At 39.7% G+C, this 21,063-nt stretch overlaps 1 protein-coding gene across 1 annotated transcript in view; it reads right to left on the reverse strand.

Annotated features, from left to right (window-relative positions):
* TERT (telomerase reverse transcriptase) overlaps positions 1–21,063 on the reverse strand; it is a 399,618-nt gene that overhangs the window by 234,339 nt on the left and 144,216 nt on the right. The window contains 1 exon segment of the mRNA XM_030209711.1: positions 15,553–15,714. Coding sequence (XP_030065571.1) covers positions 15,553–15,714 — 162 coding nt within the window.

Genomic DNA, 21,063 nt, shown 5'->3' on the forward strand with positions numbered 1-21,063 from the left:
TTTTTGTGCTGCAAGTGACAGTTTGATAGACCTTATCGTGCCACACCTTCAAACATACATTACTTGACTTTCCCCTTTAAAAAAAAAACCAGCTTTCTCCTTCTTTGTCCTAGTGTGGTTTCCTGTGATCACATTACAATGCTTCTAGGAAGCCTTAGTCCGGAAACTAAAAATTAACCCTTACTTAACAGAATCAAGCGATATGCTGGTAGTAATGAAATTTAGATTGCCGTTATTTTAAAAAAACACAGTAGAAGACATTAGAAATTTTTGCCTTAAAGGAGCTGTCGTATTAAGTGTAGAATTGACAGTTTCAGCTTTCATATGAACACATAACGCAGTTAGAATTGTCATACTTTCTCAAACATTAACTCCCTGGTTCCTTACACAATAGTTCCTAAGGACTGCAATACGTTTGATCTGATATTTTAAGGACTATATTATAACGTTATCTACAAGAAATACTACACTTCCTCGCTTGCATTGTGATTTTCGTTCTGGCTTATTTTAAACACTTGTAATAATGAGCTATGTTATAACATTTCCTGATGAATATTTCCACGTCCTGAGAATGACAATCATTTTTAAATAATATGGTTCTATAATGAATTAAATTGTGTAAGTCTTTATAACAAATTTTCTGTTTTTACTCGACAGCATTGTAAACCGGGATCCAACACAGAAAGTCACATAAAATTACAGTGGTTTATTGTTACATTAAGAGCTAGATAATCCCTTGTATAACTTATATGATAGTAGAAGTATTATGTACTATATAGAAGCATTCCTTTACTTTTACCTTAATAGATATGCATATAAAATAAGTTTTACCTTTTTGGTTGAGAAGATGATGGCTGCGTGCCATGATAATACAGCGTTACTTCACTTCTTCAGTTATTTCCTGTTGGTTCTTTATAACCCTGCCTTATCTTTCCTTCTAATGCTGCAGCTGTTCTGTTTGTCATCATTTAGATATACCATTTCAGTCACTGACTAGTATGTATGTTTTATGCCGAATCATTAGAAGTTCTTGGTGTAAGAATCACATGTTTTAATTTGTTTCTTTTCCCTTTCACCTGTTTAAGCACAACAGCCTCCTGCCATTGCATTTGGGTTTATTTTATTTACTATGTTCCTTTTCTGAGTGTAATTTGTCATATTTATAGGTATTAACTTGTCATCTTTGCACCACGATTTTGGCGTCCTGTTTGACAATTTATTGAATTACATGCTTCTCTTATGTTTTCCCGTTTAGATGCTACTTCCAACTTATCCGGTACCCGCCCCAAAAGCATTTAATATGTATTTAACTTTATTTCATTTATTCTAGGGCTATAACTCCCGACTACACATGTTATAATGTCTTTGTTAATATACATTTTCTTGCCTTTTGTTGAAATCGGTGTTTCCTTTCACTGGCTTGTTGGCTAGAAAATTCTATTTTCCATTGCTGCATGACAAGTGATGTCTTTGGCATTTTTAGGTCTGGTAATGTGTTCCAACTAATGACTTGTTTATGACTGTGCCTTCCCCGAAGAGCTTACATTTGTTTTGTTTTGCCTTGGAATATTTCGTTTTTCTCTCTATTTTTCTACCACTTCTATAGTAATTTTCAGGGGCTTTTTCCTGGGACATACTATACTTTTATTGTTTTCTTATATACCAGTGTCACGTTATAACTATTGGGTTTGATACCGATGCCTGGGGGCTTACATCCATCGAAGGTGACCCTTCAATGGATGACGGTATCTCAATTTGTAGGAGCAGACTTCCATTCCATTTTCGGAGTGGCCTGCGGTTTCGGAATTATTGCCCACCTATAGGTTACCTGTATAGATGATCGCTGTGGCAATACAGGGACGCCTAAGACATTAGTTGAGATTGTATACAGGTTGACTCGGGCAATTCTAAATTATTACGTGTATTTCGGTTTGATGAATAGAGCGGAATCTTCAGTTGAATTGAGCAGACTCTTCATTCAAAATTGTTAGGTGTATATTAAAATATCCTATGGAGGGTAGTTGAATTGAGCAGAATCTTCATTTGAATAGAGCAGAATCTTCCTAACCAGCGAAAATCCATAGGGTGTCTGTTCTCCGAGTTCAGGGAACTAGTTTCGCAGCTTCCTGAACACTTTCAGGGGTAGTAGTCTCCCCTCCTTTGAGGGTTCTACCATTGGAGCGAATCATGGCCAATGGAGCTGCATCTTGGCAGCTAGTAGAGCAGAATCCTAATTGTAGAAGCCTACCCTGGGGAACAGTTTTCTTTTATTAGAGTAGTATAGATACATAATAGCTGACACCATTTACTTTTTGTACATTTTTCTTAAACTCTTCTTTCCTCTTTGTGACTGTCATTTGTCTGTTAATTTAATCTGCGGCAAAAGCATTGAGCTTTCCGCCCATTAGTAATTTTTATTTTTGGGTCCCTATGTTGGAGAACATTACCAGATGCGTGAGTATGATTGTGTTATGTCTCTGCATGTTCTACTATCAGGATATTCATCGCATGTTTTTATAAACTGTTAGCACATTATCATTTCTAGGTCTCCCTGTTATCCCTGAAGCTGCCTTTTGAACCACAAACCTTGTACCAGGGTCTAGGTCTGATCAATATATATATATTATTAATCTAGTTCATTTTTCTATAGCATATTACAGGTCAGTAACATATATGGTTATCCCCTGTTACTCGTATTATAGTATGTTGTAGTTTCCTGTCTTGTTTAATATCTACATTTTGTTTCCATACACAACTCCCAACATAACTTTACAGTTTATTTTCTGCCTTACATTACCAATTAGGTAGGCCCAGTTTTTACCATATAATATGTACACTTTACACTTTATTTTTATTTCGCAGCTGGATCTTTAAAGTCGTCAGAATCGGCTGCCGCCCTTAAGGTGCCCTACAGTTCGTCCCTCATATACGTAAATATACAGACTTGATGCCAAGCTCTGCTGTTCCAGGCTGGAGATTATTGCCAGGTCCTTGTTTACATTTTGTAATTTAAAATTGGGAAATTTTTACTCCAATTCCCTATACTCTATACCTTTTATATTTCTATATCTTTATCTTGCAATACGTTAGAACAATTGACAATTACTGGTACTGGCTGGGATTTCGGTAAAACACCCCATATTGGGACTAATATCTGCCATAAGCAGGTTAACCGTGGTTGGGGTGATAGTAACTAAAAATATAGATTTTGGAATATACACCTGTTTTAAGGTGTCCTCTAATGAAGTGTTTGATTTCGCGTAACTGGTATATCTGGCCCCCTTGGATATACTTATAGCTGGTGTCGATCAGTTGCTTAGATAATAGTAACAGATAGTAGTGATATAAGTGTTTTATAAGACTAAATTTGCCAATATTATTTGACACAGATATCGGTGTTCTACCATACCAGAGTTCTGGTACCCAATTCATTATGCTGCCTCTTGAGAGAGTGATAAATCACTTCCCAGGAGACCACATAAATCTTATAAAGTTTTGCCAAATATGGCATTCCTGGAATAAGTTTCAGCCTGGACTCTCGTGGCCCCGTAAGGGCACTTTTAATACCAAAACTTTGCAAAGGTTATTAAATTTTATTTACATATACACACCCGATTCCACCCGTCATTTCCACTATCAGATTCTCAGTAGATGGGTATCGACTATCACTGATTACGTGATCCCAGACACTGTCGATCTGACATCGTTATTGATACCTGGTGAGGTCAATCTTAATCCACGACCTAGTAGACGGCCCCCTGCAAGAGCCGATTCACCCATTCCACATAAATTCAATGGTCCTAGTGCTAACAATCAGTGCCGGGATTGTCGCTCTCAGCCTACTCCCAGCCACCGAGCTGTAGTACAGTGCAACCTTTGTTTCCAATTGGGACATTGCGCCATGGAATGTCCATGCTGGCACTTTGCTCATAGACAAAACCGTCAACCTCCTTCAGACTCCCCATCGCTACATGTCTCGCGGCTACAGATACGACAGCCACAGAGAGACCGCAGGCGACCGAGTGACCTCCCCTCGATAGATAACCCACGCCGCCAAGACTGTAGAAATGATTACCCTGATAATCGTGGCCGCCGGTCTCAACCTGAAAAAGGCCCACCCATCACTAATATACGACCTGATCGTTATATAGATGTTCAGTGTTATCGTTGCCAACAATTTGGTCATTATGCAGCTCAGTGTTCTCAGCCGCCGTCCCATAGAGTTGCAAGACAGCTCCGCCTAAATCCCCCAGAACGGCAATCTTTCCCTTTGTGGAACCCGGATCAACGCCGTCCACAGTGACCACAGACCTAAGAATCTATATTACCCACCCCATAATGACTAGGCGTTACCCCGAACCTGATTTGATTTTGTTGCTCTCAGTTACTTATACTACTCAGCTCCTCATTTAGTATCCATAAAAACATTTCTCTGTATATGTATTGGTGTGATGTTTCTGTTTATATTGCAGGTGACATGTCTTTATCTTATATTTTTCGAGATTTCATTGCAAGTGTATATTTATGGTACCATACAAATGACCTAACTAAGTCAGCAAGTTATTTATTTGTTTCTATGCATACTTTCCCTGGGGGGAGTTCTTATCAACTGCAGGGGTGTGCGATCCCCAGAGGATTTTCATTTTATGTTTTTTATTTAAACCTTAACTGACTTATTTATGCCATTTTACTTTATAAGGGTTCCCTTTTAAATAAAAGCTATGTATTGCTCATTGTTAAAAATGTTTTCTGCTTTAACTGTTGCGCTGTCTAAATTGATTTGACCGTTACTTCTTTAGTTTTTTCCATGAATATAAGTCTTCATTTTTGAAATCTCTCTATGATATGTGTGACATCTGAAAGCTTTTCATTATTTCCTTGTCTAAGAAAGAAGAAATATTTAATAACCATTATCTGTTATATGGAATGAATGCGAGAAATATTCCCTTGAACTGGCCATTTGGGGGAGCATTTTGCGCTGATCATACAATTTGTAGTATTCTTGAACAGAGAATTGGTGAAGCTTTCAGACATAAATTGGGAAAATTATACACTCCACTTTCTGATTCCTTTCTATTTAAAACAGGTTATCACAATATGGCAACTATTACTCTTTTTATTTGTGTGCAGCGGTCCTGGAATTTATGCTTTGTGTATTTAACTAACACCTTGCTTCAACTAACTCTTGCCGCGTGGTGGATTTGTCTTGAAGCGATATGCTTCTTCCTACTTCTTTGTCTGATTGAAAAGGGTTACTTAAACTCTATGTGAAGGTCAATCACTGGTGTCTGCACTTTTGAATGTTTTTTCCATTTGTCTTTTTCTGGCATTGCCTTCTGAATATGCCTTGCTGCAATTCAGATGTATCATATTTTGTTTTTTTATTATTAAACCTATTTTTATCTTACACCCTTCAGGGTGCTTTTTTTAATTTTTTTTTTAATTTTTTTCCATTCTCGATGCTTTGTTTTTTTCCATGCCTCCTTCCTGGACCCCATTTATACCCACAACCCACCTCCTAGCATTCTGATTTCTTTCAATAAGTTTACCACATAAATTGTACTACTGGTCTGTTTAACGTTTACCTTTCCCCAGATGGATACAGGAATTCCGTTGACGTCCCTCACCGAGGAGACGACTGCTAGCACAGAAGAGCTACCCGATAATGTATCTGATCTGAAGGCTATGTTGCAGCAAAGAATCGCTAAATTAAAAGACAGATGCACAGACCCCAACATTACCTGGTTTCAGAAACGAGACATTATTGAGCGTGAGTTTCAACAGATGCATCAATTGGTCCATGAACAAAAGAGACAGGCTCTCCACTTACTGGAGTTGCAAGAAAATTTGGCCTCTACCTTTCTTTTTGAATCATCTAACTTATAAGTCCTGCTGGCCTCCTGCAGCTGAGGGCCCAACCCTTGGTGAATGGTAGTCATCGTAGGTGAAGATTCCATATCTATTGGCGATAGATTGCGATGCATTGCCCTCCATACATCAATAGTTGAACATTTACCATCATCTCTAAATTGGGTTTTCATTATTGAACCCTTCTGGTTTCCCTTTTGCTTTTGCACTTAATTAGCACTGTTTTCTCCATGTTGACATTGTCTTTCATGTCTATTCAATTCACACTGATTATGCCCACTAAAATATAGCAATGTATCATTCAGGCATACAGTTATTTTGCTTATTCCTTTGCCAGCCTCTGGCTCTTGATGGACTGATTATAATAGTGTATGCCTAGAATAAAGACATGAAAAGATCCCACTTTGTACACCACAAGTACGTCTTCAAAATCTATCCTGGCCCAAATAATGTTAGATCCCCCAAGATTGTGGCAATAATCTTTACACCTTGCAAACTACTGGACCACAAGTCTTGGGTCCATGTGAAAGATATACGTGTTTACTCAGCCGCAGAACCAGATGTTACCAGCCTAACCATCTCAAGACCGGCAACTTCCTTCAGCAAGCCAGCCTGAAAATCCAGCCCTGTTAGATCTTCCAGATCTCCGTCCAGATTCTTCAACGCTTCCACCGCCTCAACCATGATCGATGAAAGAGAATTTAGAACTGATACTTAATTTGAGAATTACTGTTGCTGTTTATGGACATTATAGATTCATATTATGTTTTATTTTCAGTTTAGCAATAATCCTGTCTAGATATTGAAAAGGTTTTATTTTTATTTTCCTATTATTTCCTTTAATTGTTCTAATTGTTTTTCCACGAGTTTCCCCGTCATTTCTGTTTATGTAATTTAAATTGAAGTCGATATTGCTCGGATACAAGGGTAACATCAAACCCTAATACTGGCTCTGATATCATAATGTAGATGTAAACTCTGTTAGTATCAACCTGTTATGCAATTGTTTAACTTTGGTGCAGGCTTACTTGAGCTGCATGTCTTTCTGTAGGTTTGACTAAGCTCCAAGAGGGGTAACGGATATATACAATGCTTCCCATACTTCCAGGTCATTATGCATATGTCAAGATCCATGCATGACCTTGGTTAATATAAATTTTCCTAGGATTGACCATTTTTGCTGTATGAGGCAACCTCATACTTGCTATCCACTTATTAGTGCTCATGATTGGATGCCAATGATGAGTACTAGTAAGGTCCAGGAATCCCGACCTGTTTAAGGATTCTGAATACTTACAACCTTAAACAGCCTGCAATCAGAGTACTATTTGTTGAGCCCATAACAATGCTTAATCAAAACCATTATTCCTTCCAAGGACCACTGAGACAGATACATTGGATACAATAGAAGCCATAGAAAGACCTGAAAGTGTTTATTAGTATGATCCACCTGAAATTGCTATTACCCGCATACCTATATTTCATGGGATTTTGTAAATGAGCTCATGGATTAGTCCCATTCATAAAAACATTTCTCGCTACAGGTTTGAGTAAGTCTCAACCGAAAACTAAACAAATTGTACCAGTTGATCTTAAGACTCAGATAATTTTATGGCCTCATAGAATACCTTCTGGAATGGATGGTGCCAAGGTACGTTAACCCTGGTGTCACCCTATGGGATAGGGTGAAGAGGGGAATGTTAATATATGGCCTAGCTTTAAGGCTACCACTGGAATAGTGATGGCCAAAGCTATGCAGCCGAAAACAACTGAAAAAGTACTGATTAGGCCAAACAACAAGTAAATGATTTAATATTTGAGAATCTGCAAAGAGCAGGTCTGAATAATGACTTCTGACACAAATTGGTACAATTTTTAAATCAAATATAGCATCTGTAATGAAAGATCAGATGAATAAAATGGAGCTTATTAGTTTTGGTATACAATGATACAGAGGTAATACAGAGTTCATGAGAAAGGTATGAAAAGTATTGCAGCCGGAAGATGAGAAACTGTTATCTCAACGCTTCCCAAAACATGTTGATAATTAGCAGTAGCTGAGAACGGAAGGAGGTGGGCACATCAGATAGCAGATCGCATGGGAAAGTATGATCTCAGAAAGTGAGAAAGATTAGGAGCAAGGTTTCTCACCATTCACTTCTATGGAGAGGATAGAGTATAAAAGATGGCAGATTTTGGCTTAGTTTGAGAGTCCTCTCCAAAGCTTCTGTCAGACGGCGAAGCCCTGTGCGGCTGAAACCAGAATCTGATGTCTGTATTTGTATCAACTTGAAGACTTGTGTTTGGGTAAGAAATAAAATGTACCTATCTATCTAAACCTATCTCTGTCTCTATTTTATTGATTCTATCTTCTCTTTACCTAACATTTAGCCTACAAGGTAGATCACATACAAATGACACTCAGTTTTGGACAGAAAGCAGTAGTTATGGGAATTAGTTTTCAATTACGGCTCCTAATGCCACTCCCTTATGATTGGGTGACAATGGAGGTTAGAGAAACTATACAGAACCTAATATATGAAATAAGTACCTTTAGTCCCCTGTGGGAAGGAGTCAGAAAGAGGTCTATAAGGGGGGGGGAATTAAAACAGTATGTACCTAATATTATGAGCATGCGTTTAAGCAACTTGTTCGCATTTTTTAAGCAACTTGTTCAGCAGGGTTTACATGATCCTCTCTTACTTTGATGTTAGTTGGAAATGTCAATCAAATCATTGGCTCTTCAAGGGATCGCTCTGTCTTCAGAGCATGTCAGGGGTCCGGCTAAGGGCCTGCCTTTGTGTTCTTCATTGGATTTGGTAGACCCTTGGCTGCTCCTGCATCCTACTAAATGCGATTACACCCATGTATCAAGCATTCATGGCACCTGGTCACAGCTGGATTATATCTTATTTTCTACTCTTGCCTTTCCCACGGTGAATTTTGCCGAGATTGGTCTTGTGTTGATGTCCAACTACTCTTTGATTAGGATTGATGTGGAGGTGACACATTCACAGGGGGGGAGGGGAGAAATTGGCGTTTTCCTACTTATCCTCCATGAAGATCCTCATCCTAAATGGCAGATGACGTTTAATGTGAGCAAGTGCAAGGTGATGCATGTGGGAAAAAAGAACCCGAATTATAGCTACGACATTCAAACTTCTACGTTAGGAGTTACGGACCAAGAAAGGGATCTGGGAGTAGTCGTCGATAATACACTGAAACCTTCTGCTCATATGCTGCTGCAGCTAGGAAAGCGAATAGAATGTTGGGTATTATTAGGAAAGGTATAGAAAACAGGTGTGAGGATGTTATAATGTCGTATCGCTCCATGGTGAGACCGCACCTTGAGTATTGTGTCCAATTCTGGTCGCCGCATCTCAAGAAAGATATAGTGGAATTGGAAAAAGTGCAGCAAAGGTCAACAAAAATAATAGCGAAGATGGGACGACTTCCCTATGAAGAAAGACTAAGGAGGCTAGGGCTTTTCAGCTTGGAGAAGAGACGGCTGAGGGGAGACATGATAGAGGCATATAAAATGATGAGTGGAGTGAAACAGGTGGATGTGAAGCATCTGTTCACACTTTCCAAAAATAGTAGAACTAGGGGGCATGCAATGAAACTACAGTGTAGCACATTTAAAACAAATAGGAGAAAATATTTCTTCACCCAACGCGTAATTAAACTCTGGAATTTGTTGCCGGAGAGCGTGGTGAAGGCAGTTAGCTTGGCAGAGTTCAAAAAGGGGTTGGACAGTTTCCTAAAGGACAAGTCCATAGACTGCTACTAAATGGACTTGGAAAACATCTACAATTTCGGGAATAACATGTATAGAATGTTTGTGCGTTTGGGAAGCTTGCCAGGTGCCCTTGACCTGGATTGGCCGCTGTCGGGGACAGAATGCTGGGCTCGATGGGCCTTTGGTCTTTTCCCACAATGGCATTACTTATGTACTTATAAGTTAGTGAGGGAACTGAGTCAAACAAAAAAATATTCTATGTGAAATAGATGACGGTGTGGAATCCTTGTGGATAGAAATTCCATGTGCGAAGAGAAAGAGTATACTGGTAGGCGTCTACTACCATCCACTAGGACAAAACCGACAGATGAACAAATGTTTACAAAAATTAGGAAAGCTTGCAAATTGGACAACATTATAATAATAGGTGATTTCAATTACCCCAATATTGACTGGATAAATGCTACATCAGGGAGTGCTAGGGAAATAAAATTCTTAGATGTAATTAATAAAGCAAGAAGTGGAGCTACTTTAGATCTAGTCCTCAATGAAACACAGGGCATGGTACGCAAGGTAACTGTGTTGTATCCGCTGGGATATAGTGATCATAAGATCAAATTTAAACTGATATCTGGAGTGAAGTCACTAAAGAAATCTACTGTAGCAGCATTCAATATTCGAAAGGATGACTAAGACAAAAAAAGGGAAATGGTTAAAAAGAAGCTGAAAAGGTCGGCCGCAAAGGTTAGAACTTTAAATCAGGTGTGGACGTTTTGTAAAAATACCATTGTGGAAGCCCAGACCAGATGTATTCCACATATTAACAAAGATGGAAAGAAGAGTAAACAACAGCCAGTGCAATTAAAAGGTGAAGTGAAACAAGCTAACAGAGCCAAAAGAGTATCTTTCAAAGAACTGAAAAAGGATCTGAAGGAAATAAGAAGCAACATAAGCAGTGTCAATTGAGCCTGCCATGAGTGGGAAAGTGCGGGGTACAAATGTAACAAAATAAAATAAAATAAGCTGGATACAAAGCAAGGATAAAGAAGGCTAAAAAGAGAAAAAAAAAAAAGTAAAAACTTGCCATGAAGACAAACTCATAGCGACACCTTTTTCAGGTACATCAGAAGCAGAAAACCTGTAAGGGAATCCGTGGAACAGTTAGATCATGAAGGAACAAAGGGGCACTCAAGGAGGACAAGGCCATGAATGAATTCTTTCCTTCATCTTTACAGAAGATGATGTAAGAAATCTACCTGTAGCGGAAATGGTTTTCAAGGGCGACGATGCAAAGGAACTGAAAAAAATCTCAGGGAAACCTGGAAGGCATAATGAGCCAAATTGACATACCGGATGACATACACCCCAGGGGAATGAAAAACTCAAACATAAAATTGCTGATCTGTTAGTGATCTGTAACCTGTCGTTAAAATAATCCTTAGTATCTGAAGATTAAAGGGAGGCCCATGTAACACCGATTTTTAAAAAGGGATCCAGTGGTGATCCAGGAAATTACAGACCAGTAAGCCCGACTTCAATGAAGGGAAACCAGTGGAAACCATTATAAAAAAATAAAATTATGGAACACAGACAAACATGGTTTAATGGGCCAGAGTCAGCATGAGCTCAGCCATGGGAGGTCATGCCTCATTAATTTGCTTCTTTTCTTTGAAGGCGTAAATAAACATGTGGACAAAGCTGAGCCAGTTGATGTAGTGTATCTGGACTTTCAGAAAGCTTTTGACAAAGTTCCTTATGAGAGACTCCTGAAAAAAATTAAAAAGTTATGAAATAGAAGGCAATGTCCTTCTGTGGATTAGGAATTGGTTATTGGACAGAAAACAGAGGGTAGGGTTAAATGGCCATTTTCCTCAATAGAAGAGGGTGAATAGTGGAGTACTGTGGGGATTTGTATTGGGACCAGTGGTATTTAAAATATTTATAAATGATTTCAAAAACAGGACAACAAGTGAGGTGGTTAAATAAGTACATGACACAAAACTATTCAAAGTTGTCAAAACACATGAGGATCGCGAAAAATTGTAGGAAAACCTTAGGAAACTGGAAGACTGGGCATCCAAACAGCAGATGAAATTTAATGTGGACAAATACAAGTGTTGCACATTTGGAAGAATAACCAAAAAAAAAAGTGTCATTTTAGACAATACTCTGAAATCTCCTACCCAGGGTGCAGTGGTCGCCAAAAAAGCAAACAGGATACTAGGAATTATTAGAAAAAGGTTGCAAAATAGGAATTATTAGAAAAAGGTTGCAAAACAAGACAAAAAATTATTATAATGCCTCTGTATCACTCTATGGTGCGACCTCACCTTGAGTATTGTGTTCAATTCTGGTCGGAATATCTCAAAAAATATATAGCAGAATTAGAAAAGGTTCAAAGATGAACTCCCATATGAGGAAAGGCCGAAGAGGTTAGGGCTCTTCAGCTTGAAAAAGAGACAGCTGAGGGGGGATATGATTGAGGTCTATAAAATCCTGAGTGGTATAGAACAGGTAGAAGTGACGATATACTTCTCGGACATAGTTGGTCTTAATATCACAACTGTGTCATCCTTATCAGCCTGTTGAACAACAATAGTAGATTCAACTTTAAATCCTGTAAAGCTTTAATCTCTTCAGCTGACATATTTAGGTTTAAAATAAAGCTGCTGCTCCACTTAATTTTTTAGCATGCTCTCATCCAACATCCAGGCAACTCAGAAGTAACCTGAAAGAATCCCAAATTCTTCTATAAAAACAAATTGTCATTAATTCTCTCTTCTGCACAAAAATAAATAAAATTTGAAGCACTTGTCTCAAGGCTGTTATGTTTAGTATTATTCTTAAGCCAGCCAATGTTATCAGCATTCCTATAAAAACAGCAAAAAGAACATAAGTGTTGCTATACTGAGACAGACCAAAGGTCCATCAAGCCCAGTAACCTGTTTCCAACTGTGGCCAATCCAGATTACAAGTACCTGGCAAGATCCTTAAACAGTAAAATAGATCTTATGCTACTTATCCTAGAAATAAGCAATGGATTTTCCCAACTCCCATCTTAATAATGGTTTATGGACATTTCTTTTAGGAAATTATTCAAACCTTTTTTAAACCCTGCTAAGGCAACTACTTTTACCACATTCTCTGGCAATGAATTCCAGAGTTTAAATACAAGTTGAGTAAAGGGCCACGAACCTTTATGTAAGGAAAGTAAATAAAAGCAAGAGAAAAAGGAAACAGATATGGTTCTCCAAGCAAGTGGTTGAGAAAATAAAGGCTAAAGAGTTGGCATTCCAGAAATACAGAAAAACTCAAGAAAAGGAACACATGGAGGATTACCGGATGAAAATGAAAGAAGCCAAGAGAGATACGACTGGCAAAAGCGCAAGCGGAAGAACAAATGGCTAGAAATGTAAGGAGGGGTGACAAAAATTTCTTCAGGTATATTAGTGAAAGGAGAAGGACTAAAAAGGGAATTGTGAGACTAAAAGATACTGCGAACTGCTATGTGGAAAATGATGAAGAAAAAGCAAATTTGCTAAATAGATACTTTTGTTCTGTTTTCACAGAGGAAAATCCTGGAGAAGGACCGCAATGGACTGGAAATAATACAATTGAAAATGAAGTGGATAGAGCACCGTTCACGGAAGAAAGTGTGTATCAACAACTTGAAAAGCTAAAGGTGGACAAAGCCATGGGACCGGACGGGATCCACCCCAGGATATTGAGGGAGCTCAGAGAGGTTTTGGCGGGTCCTCTTAAAGGTTTGTTTAATATATCCTTGCAAACGGGAAAGGTTCCGAGGGATTGGAGAACGGCGGAGGTGGTCCCTCTTCACAAAAGTGGTGATAGGGAAGAAGCTGGAAACTACAGGCCGGTAAGCCTCACTTCGGTTATTGGAAAAGTAATGGAAGCGATGCTGAAGGAAAGGATAGTGAATTTTCTGGAAGTCAATAAGTTGCAAGATCCGAGACAACATGGTTTTACCAAAGGGAAATCGTGCCAAACGAATCTCATTGAGTTCTTTCATTGGGTGACAGGAGAATTGAATCAGGGACGAGCTATGGACGTAATCTACTTAGATTTCAGCAAAGCTTTTGACACGGTTCCCCACAAGAGGCTCTTAAATAAACTGGAGGGGCTGAAGATAGGACCTGAAGTGCTGAACTAGATTAGGAACTGGTTGACGGACAGACGCCAGAGGGTGGTGGTGAATGGAATTCGCTCGGAGGAAGGAAAGGTGAGTAGTGGAGTGCCTCAGGGATCGGTGCTGGGGCCGATTCTGTTCAATATATTTGTGAGTGACATTGCCGAAGGGTTAGAAGGTAAGGTTTGCCTATTTGCGGATGATACTAAGATCTGTAACAGAGTAGACACCCGGGAGGGAGTGGAAAACATGAAAAAGGATCTGAGGAAGCTAGAAGAATGGTCTAAGGTTTGGCAATTAAAATTCAATGCGAAGAAATGCAAAGTGATGCACTTAGGGAATAGAAATCCACGGGAGACGTACAGTATGTGTTAGGCGGGGAGAGTCTGATAGGTACGGGCGGAGAGAGGGATCTTGGGGTGATAGTATCTGAGGATTTGAAGGCGATGAAACAGTGTGACAAGGCGGTGGCCGTAGCTAGAGAGAGGCTGTATAGAGAGAGGTGTGACCAGCAGAAGAAAGAGGGTGTTGATGCCCCTGTATAAGTCGTTGGTGAGGCCCCACCTGGAGTATTGTGTTCAGTTTTGGAGGCCGTATCTTGTTAAGGATGTAAAAAGAATTGAAGCGGTGCAAAGAAAAGCTATGAGAATGGTATGGGATTTGTGTTACAAGACGTATGAGGAGAGACTTGCTGAACTAAACATGTATACTCTGGAGGAAAGGAGAAACAGGGGTGATATGATACAGACGTTCAAATATTTGAAAGGTATTAATCCGCAAACGAACCTTTTCCGGAGATGGGAAGGTGGTAGAACGAGAGGACATGAAATGAGATTGAAGGGGGCAGACTCAAGAAAAATGTCAGGAAGTATTTTTTCACGGAGAGAGTAGTGGATGCTTGGAATGCCCTCCCGCGAGAGGTGGTGGAAATGAAAACGGTAACAGAATTCAAACATGCGTGAGATAAGCATAAAGGAATCCTGTGCCGAGGATCGCATAAAGGAATCATGTGCCGAAGGAATGGATCCTCAGGAGCTTAGTCAAGATCGTGAGGCGGGGCTGGTGGTTGGGAGGCGGGGATAGTGCTGGGCAGACTTATACGGTCTGTGCCAGAGCCGGTGGTGGGCAGCGGGACTGGTGGTTGGGAGGCGGGGATAGTGCTGGACACACTTGTACGGTCTGTGCCAGAGCCGGTGGTTGGGAGGAGGGGCTGGTGGTTGGGAGGCGGGGATAGTGCTGGGCAGACTTATACGGTCTGTGCCCTGAAGAGCACAGGTACAAATCAAAGTAGGGTATACACAAAAAGCAGCAAATATGAGTTATCTTGTTGGGCAGACTGGATGAACCGTGCAGGTCTTTTTCTGCCGTCATCTACTATGTTACTATGATTTGCTTTAAATTAACTACTGAATAGCTTCATTGCGTGCCCCCCCAGTCCTAGTATTTTTGGAAAGAGAAACAAGCGATACACATCCTACAATTCCATTCCACTCATTTTATAGACCTCTATCATATCTACCCTTGGCCATCTCTTCTCCAGTCTGAACAGCCCTAGCCACTTTAGCCTTTCCTCATAGGAAAGTCTTCCCAACCCATTTATCATTGTCATCTCCCTTCTCTGTGGCTTTTCTAGTTGTTCCTGTTCAAATGTTGCACTTTTCCACTAAAAGCCATAACTATAAAATGTTACCCAAACAGGTTTGCTACTCTGCATAAATTATTGATGTCAGTGATATTTTTCTAATTATTCAGCTTTTATGGCAACACAAAAATAACAGTACAAAACATCTCATCATACGTGTGTTTTAAACGATTTCCGAATGTGTCCATTTGAGTGTCCCGAGATGGCAGCGTAACGACGGATGCAATATCTTTCCTCTTCCTTTGGGTCAATGATATTTGATACCACGTCTTCAAGTTTTTCAAGCGGAATAGTATCATATGCTCCAGTAACATCTGTCTGCAATAGATAAATATAGGTATGACGTGTTATAACACAGCATCAAAGAAACTAAAATAGAAGAAGCAAATTCTACAACTCTAGTTACTGCGCTCTGGATATAGTGGAGATGACACCAAGAAAAAGACAAATCACCAATGGTACAAAGAAATAAACAATTATGGGTCAACTGAACTCAAACACTTTTATTCATCTTCTATTGGACTCAACATGGACAGGATGCTGGGCTCGATGGACCCTTGGTCTTTTCCCAGTATGGCATTACTTATGTACTTATGGGTCATGTTTTGGCTGTTTAGCCTGAATCAGGAGTTTACATAAAATATTAAAACATACAGCAATGATCTAATGAAGTCATTTTCAACCTTTCTCATCTCATGGCACACTTACAAGGCACAAAAATTGTCAAAGCCCACCATCAATTTTTTAAGGATATATATATATATATATATATATATATATATATATATATATATATATATATATATAATCATTCAATAAGTGAGTTATTAATATGTTTAGAGTTCAATAATTAAAATTTTAAACATTGTGTTATCTTTAGAGCCACAAATGACATGCATTCAAAAACAATTTGAAAAGCGAATCCCCCCTCCCACCATCATATCTTGAAAAAAAAAAAAAAAAAAAAAAGAAGAATTATGGCAAATCTGTGCTTGATGCTGTTTCATGACGTCTCTTGTCCAAAGGCAGATGATTAACAAGCATACCTTCAAGTCCTCCTCAAGTGTTTCAAGATACAGCCTGTGCTTGCACTTCATTGTGTTCATAACAGAGAAACCAGCTTCACACAGATAAGATGTTGAGAAAGGAAGAACTGCTTGAATCACCATCTTTCTAATGTTGGGGTATTCTGCTCGGATGAACAACCAGAATAAGCCCATATCTGTTGTTGAGTGTTTCAGTATTCTATCATTTCTGATTTCCATCAGCTCATTTTCTTCTGCAACAGTTAATTCTGCTAACTAGCACACACTTTCTGCTAACTAGCACGCACTTAACACAAAGGGATCTCTCATTCAGTCCAAGGAAGATACATCGAGTGACAGGAAATACTTTTTAATGTTTTTAGTCAGCAGTGACAAAGTTTGTAGAATTAAACTGACAAGATTTTTGTCCAGTATGCAACTTGGTAAATTGTTTAGCCCAACATGTTTGAACAACTACAACCCTTTTAAAATAATCAATTGGTTTCTCACATAAATGTGAGTGTTTTCTGTGAGCATAGCTTGGTTTGTAAGTTTCTCACCGCAAACACACCCAGGACGTGGCACCACTTCTCCAGATGAAATGAATCCAAAAGGACAAATCTTCATTATACTGGCACACGATGGTTTTAGAACTAACACTGTGCACTACTGCCTGAACAAGTGCCAGCCACGCCTAATGTATTGTCATCATCTAACCTAAGTTTATTTAATGAAAACATTTATCCATGCCTAAGAAGCCCTGAAAAAAAACATAATTAGAAACTAAATTCAGACCCTCACCAAATAAATAAAAATATGAAATAAAAATATGAAAACAAACAAAAATTGAACTGGTAACCCCAAGTTGTCAAAAGACAAAATGGTCAAAACTGCAGAGCAGAACAAGGGTTCAGGATCCCATCCAACTCAAATACCATTCTACAATGAGGAAAAGAAGCTAGCGCACCAAGAACATTTCAAGCCCCTGAATATAATAATGTCAGTACCACAACAGAATTTACTGAAATACTCCAGCTCTCAGACAGCATATGTTGCATAATGAAGAATTGGCATGCAGGTGCTCTAGGACAGTCAATAATACTATCATTTCTGTATAGCAGAGGGGTTCTCAACAATGTTGCTTTACTTTGAACCATGTATTAAGGGGCCCTTTTACTAAGGTGCATAGGCACCTACACGTGTACAACGCACATTAAATTAAAACTACTGCCCGGCTACTGCATGCCCAAGGCAGTAATTCTAGTGTTTACGCTCGTCCAAAATGCGCAAAATAAAATAATTCCTATTTTCTACCACGTGGTGCTAACCAGGCGGTAATCGGCAGTATATGCACGCTGATGATTACCGCCCGGTTAACGCGCGAGACCTTAACGCTGTCAATGGTGGTGGTAAGGTCTCAAGCCCCCCCCCCCCCCCCCAAAAAGGCCTTTTCTGAAGGTGCACTGAAAAAAGGACCTGCACACATCCAATACACATGCCTACACCAGCGCAGGCCATTTTTCAGCATGCCTTAGTAAAGTGTAGATACATACCTGTAGCAGGTATTCTCTGAGGACAGCAGGCTGATTGTTCTCACGATTGGGTCGTTACCCGCAACGGCCCAGGAGACCGGTAAATTCCCTAAAAAAACAAAAAAACTTCTAGAACGCACCGGCGCAGCGGGCAGAGCGAACCGCGCATGCGCGAACGGCTTCCCGCCCGCAGCACGAGCGTGCCCTCCTCAGTTTAATAAAAAGCAAAACAGAGAATTAGAACAACTCCAAAGGGGAGGAGGGTGGGTTTGTGAGAACTATCAGCCTTGCTGTCCTCGGAGAATACCTGCGACAGGTATGTATCCACACTTTCTCCGAGGACAAGCAAGCTGCTTGTTCTAACGATTGGGGTATCCCTAGCCCCCAGGCTCACTCAAAACAATAAACACTGGTCAATTGGGCCTCGCAATGGCGAGGACATAATAAAGACTGACCTGAAAAGAAACAGAACTAAGTGAGAGTGCAGCCTGGAACAGAACAGAAATGGGCCTAGGAGGGTGGAGTTGGATTCTAAACCCCGAACAGATTCTGCAGCACCGACTGCCCAAACAGACTGTCACGTCGGGTATCCTGCTGAAGGCAGCAGTGAGATGTGAATGTGTGGACTGATGACCATGTTGCAGCCTTGCAAATCTCTTCAATAGAAGCTGACTTTAAGTGAGCCACTGATGCAGCCATGGCTCTGACATTATGAGCAGTGACATGGCCCTCCAGAGTCAGCCCAGCTTGGGCATAAGTAAAGGATATGCAATCTGCTATCAGAATGGAATCCTTATGAATAGAAATTACATGTGTGACGGGAAGCAGTATACTGGGTAGGGCTGGACTACCATCCCAGGACTGAACAAACAGAAAGATGAAGAAATATTTACAGAAATTAGGAAAGCTAAAAAAAACTGTGCAACAGAATAATAATGGATGATTTCAATTACCCCAATATTGATTGGATAAATGTTACATCAGGGAGCGCTACGGAGATAAAATTCCTAGATGTAATGAATGACCGCTTCTTGGAGCAATTTGTCCAGGAACCGACAAGAGGGAAAGCTATTTTAGATCTAGTCCTTAGTAGAATGCAGGGCATAGTACGAGAGGTAACTGTGTTAGGTTCCCTGGGGAAACAGTGATTATAACATGATTACATCAAACACCTGTGTATCTAACTCCAATCTACTCATAATAGGTGACATAAACCTACACCTAGAAAACCCCAACTCTACCAATGCCCGTGAATGCAAGGAATTCCTCCTATGGGGCCTTAATTGGCCACTGATGTAAGCAACCCATGCCAAAGAGCACACACTTGACCTTATCACATACAAATAGTCTTCAGACCTTAACCTAATACTATCAGATACAAAATGGACTGAAACACCATGGTCAGACCACCACAAACTAAACCTATCCCTACAATGGTGAAAAACAGGATCATACAACACACATGAACGCACTAACCTACACCACGAGAGGCCAAGTAGACTCTGTAATATTCTGGCAACAGATATACAATAACGAATGGACAACACAAACGGACTCGATACACTACCTCCTAAATTGGGACAACAGATGCAGAAGCATATTAGACGAAATAGCACCGTTACAAACGAGAACCTCAAGACGACACAATTCAATACCATGGTATAATGAAGAACTGAAAAAACTAAAACACTAGCCAGGAGGCTAGAACGAGCATGGGAAAAAATAAAAGATGCACACACACTCAATGCATGGAACAAATGCAAAGGAAATACAAATATGCAATAAACAAACCAAAAGGTCTTACTATAAAACCAAAATAGGACCAGATTACAAAGACACACATAAATTATACCAACTTGTGAATAAATTACTAGATACCACATTGGTTACCACAACCAACACAAACACCCCATCTGCAGACAAACTTGCAAAATACTTCAACGAGAAAATTGTCAACCTACGCAAAACTCTACCACAGAACACCACTGATTATGATAAATTCATTGACTGTATGGACCCAACCCCCGGTGAATACCCAGCAGACCGAATCTGGACAAACTTCGCTCTCCTCACCAACGAAATCATAACCCAAGTGATTAACAGGTTTGCCAAATCCCACTGTAAATTGGACACATGCCCTAACTACTTAATAAAATCAGCCCCTCAACGCTTCATAACAAACCTCACTTCACACCTAAATTACATGCTGCAACGTGGACTCTTTCCTAATGACAAAGGCAACATACTACTCACCCCAATACCTAAAGACTCAAAGAAAAAAAGCAAATGAAATCACCAACTACCGCTTGGTAGCATCTATCCCTCTGGTAATCAAACTGATGGAAAGTATGGTAACCATCAACTTATCGACTACTTAAACAAATTCTCAATACTACACGAGTCACAATCAGGATTTCGCTCAAACCACAGCACAAAAACAATACTAATTACTCTCCTAACCAAATTCAAACAACAAATTGCATATGGAAAAAGTGTACTTCTCCTACAATTCGACATGTCTAGTGCGTTCGACATGGTAAACCATAAAATACTACTAAACAATCCTAGAATACTTCGGAATTAGTGGAAATATACTTAGTTGGATCAAGGGTTTCCTAACCACAAGAACATACCAAGTGATATCAAAATCGAATATATCACCACCATGGGAACCAGAATGCAGAGTACCCCAAGGCTCACCACTATCACTGACCCTCATCAACCTGATGATGACCCCACTAGCCAAATCCCTAGCCAACCAAGGCCTTAACCCCTATATTTATGCAGACAACGTCACAATATACATTCCTTTCAAACAAGATCTAACAGAAATTACAAACAAAATCAAACTCAGCCTACAAATCATGAACTCATGGGTGGATGCATTTCAATTAAAACTCAATGCAGAAAACACACACAGTCTCATCCTCTCATCACAATACAACACAATAAACTCACCACTATAAACACCCCAGACTACACTCTCCCTGTTTCAGACAGCCTGAAGATTCTCGGAGTTACAATCGACCTGAAACCTTACACTAGAAACCCAAGTGAAAACTACAACAAAGAAAATGTTCCACTCAATGTGGAAACTCAAGAGAGTAAAA

The sequence above is a fragment of the Microcaecilia unicolor genome, chromosome 1 (genome assembly GCF_901765095.1).
Source record: "Microcaecilia unicolor chromosome 1, aMicUni1.1, whole genome shotgun sequence".
Lineage (NCBI taxonomy): Eukaryota > Metazoa > Chordata > Amphibia > Gymnophiona > Siphonopidae > Microcaecilia > Microcaecilia unicolor.